Genomic DNA, 5,171 nt, shown 5'->3' on the forward strand with positions numbered 1-5,171 from the left:
GCGCGGAAATTTGAAACTCCAGCTTTGCAAAATACTACGTAGTACTTCGAAGTATAACGTTAGGTACTGTAGAATTTCAAATTTACGAATCAAATTTCCACTTCATCATCGAACGAAGTAGCTTTCAGGAATTTGGTCAAATTCCGAGTTTGGTAAAGGTCTTTCTAACCACGCTAGGATGGGCGAAGCAAGGGATTGCAACGAGCATACAAAAGTAGGTAACTTCCACTGACAGAATGGCTTTGCGTGCTTCTATATCGCGAATCCCGCGGGGCTATTGAGGTGCTGCACCATAATGGTTATTCATCAAATTAACGATGTTGACAAGAAACACTACACGAGCGAGTTTGGCCTTCCATAACCAAGTCGGTTGTATGTTCAACCAAGTGGGTTGCATGTTGGCCATGTCGCTTTCATGATGACACGCGCAAGCTTGACTTACTTCGGCAAGTACGGTTTAATGAAGTCATGAGAAGCACTGACGCGTTCGTACACACCTGGCTTGTTGAGCAGACCACAGCCATCGCCCCAGCTGGCCACCCCCACCAAGCGCACGCCAGCGCTTACTTCGGTGGTCAACGGTCCCCCCGAGTCGGTCCCACACGTGTCTTCTCCTTCCAGCCCTCCAGCAGCCAACATCGTATCGGTCACTGGCTTACCGAAGGACTTGAGCGCATCCGAGACCTTGTCGTTGCTCCAGGTGTTGAGGATGACCTCCTTGAGCACTATCGATTTGGGTCCACCAATCCTGATGAAACCCCAGCCGCGTGCCCAAGTGTCCACCCCCGGCGGAACGAAATCAAACAACAGCTTCACAGGTTCGATGTTCGTGATGTTGCGGTCCAAGATTGCGATGCCTACGTCAACGCGAGGATCGGGGTGATTGATTTCCTTGATGACAGTGGCCAGTTCCCCGTCGTGATAACCGGTTAAATAGTGTGTACCCACCACCACAGAAGGTAGATAACCTTTCAAACAATGAGCCGCTGTCAAAACGACATTGGGGGCGATCAGACTGCCGCCACACACGGTCTCACCATCGGGCGACTTCTTGAGCCCAGCCACATAACGGTGCTTGCCGAATTGGGCTTCCTGGCCCCCGAGGATTTCGAAACCATCGTCAGGGGCCTCATCGCCCCAAGCGACTTTGGCTGGGACAACTTGGCCTTGAGCCAAGGCAGCGACGGTCACGGGGAAAGCGAGAAGGAGTGCGAAGTTCATGATGGAAATTGGAAAATGAATGGTCTTTCATCTAGAGCCAAGTCAATCCAATCGTTAATGTCAGACTGTGATTGCACAAGCACACCAAGTACCAAGGTTAAACAAATGGATGGTTGGGATGCGTACGTCATACATACATGCACCCACGCTGCTCAAGTCCTCTTGTCATTAAGAGTACTGTAACGTTAAGTCACCTTTAGCGTCATAAATATCCAACAGCGTGGCCGACATTCATTCTTGCCAGAAACCTGCTACTGTATCGCATTTTCAAAGGACGAAGGATCCACATAAAGACAGTAAAGTAACACTTGCAGTACGGTGGTTGATACTGTACTCTGCGCACATACGATCGTACTATCCCCATACGCGTGCCTCCTTCGTGGTTGTTGGACTCTCGGTCGCTCCCACAACTGTTTTATGACGCCAAAGGATGCTTTGATGTGTGGGCGCAGTTCCATGACAACTTGGTTCCGTGCCACAATACGTGATTGGTAGAAAGCAATCACTCCGAAATTTTCAACCAATAACCTGCAATATCATTTGCGATTTGAGAGGTAACTGGATAAAATCAAGTGGCTCGAAACTGTTTTTAGTCTATGGATATTTTCACTCTTTTAGTTTATTTTCCGTCAACACCAATGACATGATTTAAGTCTACGAACTGGATTAATTTTCCTCTTTAAGAAACAATATTGTATTAGCAATTTGGAGTAAAGGAACCCCTCCATAGAAGAGTCCCAAAAAGTGTCACGGAACATGCCCATACGTATAATACAGACCACCATTAGCAAAAGTCTTAACTGTAAACAAATAATAATCCGGAGTCAATTCATTGACACAAGTTGTATATTCTGGAGTATACTGGACAGAAATTGTCGATTCTTGAGATAAGTTGCAGACTCTAAAAAGGCGCTCGAAATCATCTCATTGACATACGTACAGACAGTACTACAAGTTCAACACCTATGACAGCTGTAGAGTTCACGTTTTTGACGCCTACCACAAAAGTTCGGCCTTTAATTCCTCCGCTATTAGATACTGGAACCACATGTTGTGGAACCGCTTCGCCAATTAGGGAGCTTTCGCAAAGTATTCCAAGTCCGTTTCCGTAATAATTACCCTCAGTATTTAGTACAATCACGGAAACTCATGAAACTTTATAGCGGAATCCGTGAAAAGATCAGCTATCACGGAATCGGATAATCATACTCCTAAGTAAGAAATACTAGTTGAGGCTTGCCAGGAACTCGAAGTTGACGGCAGGAAAACATCGCCCAGTTCCACCTGCTACTCGACAACCACGAAAAGTTCCAGAATGATTCTGTGTATTTGTATGGTATCGACCGACGGTATGAGTGCGAGCAGAAGTATGCGACGACGGGCAGTCCTCGCGAAGCGAGAAGGCTTGACAACCATGACGAGTCCTTCCACAAACAGCATTACAGTATTGCAAAGTTGACCCCTTATGTTTATTCCGGACGCGGAAATCTATTTATACAGCGAAATCGTCTAAATTTAATCCGTGTCGTGGTGTGTCCGTGTCTTTTTTCTCACGGACGCGAACACGGATTAAATTGCGAAATCTCCCTATTATTGTAATGCGCCTGCTTGACCAGGAGCGGTGTCCAGGGGCAGTGTCGAGAATAAGAATATACAACTTCTGGCAAGAATATACAACTGCAACCATGACTTGTAGTCATGGTTGCTATACTTAAATTTTGTATGCTTTGGAATATCAGGATCAGTTTGATCGGTATGTCAACCTATTACACACACACACGTACTCCAGCTACACGGTGTCCGTACTATTAATAGCGTGAACCCTTGATTAAGTGGCTTCCTTATTAGTGTAAGCTATAATAGGGAGTGCTCCTCTATGGCGACCTTCAAATACATGGAACTATAGCTTATTTGGTGAAGTCTCCACTTGATAGCTGATATATATCCTCAGTGTCGACATCTATGACAGCTGTACAGTTTTTGACGCCTACCAGAAAAGTTCGGCCTTCTATTTTGCTAACAGTAAAGGTCTGTACTATACGTATGGGCATGGTTCCGTGACACTTTTTGGGACTCTTCTATGGAGGGGTTCCTTTACTCCAAATTGCTAATACAATATTGTTTCTTAAAGAGGAAAATTAATCCAGTTCGTAGACTTAAATCATGTCATTGGTGTTGACGGAAAATAAACTAAAAGAGTGAAAATATCCATAGACTAAAAACAGTTTCGAGCCACTTGATTTTATCCAGTTACCTCTCAAATCGCAAATGATATTGCAGGTTATTGGTTGAAAATTTCGGAGTGATTGCTTTCTACCAATCACGTATTGTGGCACGGAACCAAGTTGTCATGGAACTGCGCCCACACATCAAAGCATCCTTTGGCGTCATAAAACAGTTGTGGGAGCGACCGAGAGTCCAACAACCACGAAGGAGGCACGCGTATGGGGATAGTACGATCGTATGTGCGCAGAGTACAGTATCAACCACCGTACTGCAAGTGTTACTTTACTGTCTTTATGTGGATCCTTCGTCCTTTGAAAATGCGATACAGTAGCAGGTTTCTGGCAAGAATGAATGTCGGCCACGCTGTTGGATATTTATGACGCTAAAGGTGACTTAACGTTACAGTACTCTTAATGACAAGAGGACTTGAGCAGCGTGGGTGCATGTATGTATGACGTACGCATCCCAACCATCCATTTGTTTAACCTTGGTACTTGGTGTGCTTGTGCAATCACAGTCTGACATTAACGATTGGATTGACTTGGCTCTAGATGAAAGACCATTCATTTTCCAATTTCCATCATGAACTTCGCACTCCTTCTCGCTTTCCCCGTGACCGTCGCTGCCTTGGCTCAAGGCCAAGTTGTCCCAGCCAAAGTCGCTTGGGGCGATGAGGCCCCTGACGATGGTTTCGAAATCCTCGGGGGCCAGGAAGCCCAATTCGGCAAGCACCGTTATGTGGCTGGGCTCAAGAAGTCGCCCGATGGTGAGACCGTGTGTGGCGGCAGTCTGATCGCCCCCAATGTCGTTTTGACAGCGGCTCATTGTTTGAAAGGTTATCTACCTTCTGTGGTGGTGGGTACACACTATTTAACCGGTTATCACGACGGGGAACTGGCCACTGTCATCAAGGAAATCAATCACCCCGATCCTCGCGTTGACGTAGGCATCGCAATCTTGGACCGCAACATCACGAACATCGAACCTGTGAAGCTGTTGTTTGATTTCGTTCCGCCGGGGGTGGACACTTGGGCACGCGGCTGGGGTTTCATCAGGATTGGTGGACCCAAATCGATAGTGCTCAAGGAGGTCATCCTCAACACCTGGAGCAACGACAAGGTCTCGGATGCGCTCAAGTCCTTCGGTAAGCCAGTGACCGATACGATGTTGGCTGCTGGAGGGCTGGAAGGAGAAGACACGTGTGGGACCGACTCGGGGGGACCGTTGACCACCGAAGTAAGCGCTGGCGTGCGCTTGGTGGGGGTGGCCAGCTGGGGCGATGGCTGTGGTCTGCTCAACAAGCCAGGTGTGTACGAACGCGTCAGTGCTTCTCATGACTTCATTAAACCGTACTTGCCGAAGTAAGTCAAGCTTGCGCGTGTCATCATGAAAGCGACATGGCCAACATGCAACCCACTTGGTTGAACATACAACCGACTTGGTTATGGAAGGCCAAACTCGCTCGTGTAGTGTTTCTTGTCAACATCGTTAATTTGATGAATAACCATTATGGTGCAGCACCTCAATAGCCCCGCGGGATTCGCGATATAGAAGCACGCAAAGCCATTCTGTCAGTGGAAGTTACCTACTTTTGTATGCTCGTTGCAATCCCTTGCTTCGCCCATCCTAGCGTGGTTAGAAAGACCTTTACCAAACTCGGAATTTGACCAAATTCCTGAAAGCTACTTCGTTCGATGATGAAGTGGAAATTTGATTCGTAAATT

The 5,171-nt window shown here is 46.8% G+C and overlaps 2 protein-coding genes across 2 annotated transcripts; one reads left to right on the plus strand and one right to left on the minus strand.

Moving 5' to 3' along the window:
• Nucleotides 1-438: 438 nt before the first annotated feature.
• On the minus strand, nucleotides 439-1,221 carry H257_14238 (hypothetical protein; the record flags this gene model as incomplete). Its single annotated transcript, XM_009842000.1, has 1 exon — nucleotides 439-1,221. One exon carries the CDS (start codon nucleotides 1,219-1,221, stop codon nucleotides 439-441), a length of 783 nt encoding a protein of 260 aa, XP_009840302.1.
• A 2,808-nt stretch (nucleotides 1,222-4,029) lies between these two features.
• H257_14239 (hypothetical protein) lies at nucleotides 4,030-4,812 on the plus strand (the record flags this gene model as incomplete). Its single annotated transcript, XM_009842001.1, has 1 exon — nucleotides 4,030-4,812. The coding sequence occupies one exon, from the start codon at nucleotides 4,030-4,032 to the stop codon at nucleotides 4,810-4,812; it is 783 nt and encodes a 260-aa protein (XP_009840303.1).
• Between the last annotated feature and the right edge of the window lie 359 nt (nucleotides 4,813-5,171).

This window comes from Aphanomyces astaci, assembly GCF_000520075.1.
Source record: "Aphanomyces astaci strain APO3 unplaced genomic scaffold supercont1.55, whole genome shotgun sequence".
NCBI classification, from domain to species: domain Eukaryota; phylum Oomycota; class Saprolegniomycetes; order Saprolegniales; family Verrucalvaceae; genus Aphanomyces; species Aphanomyces astaci.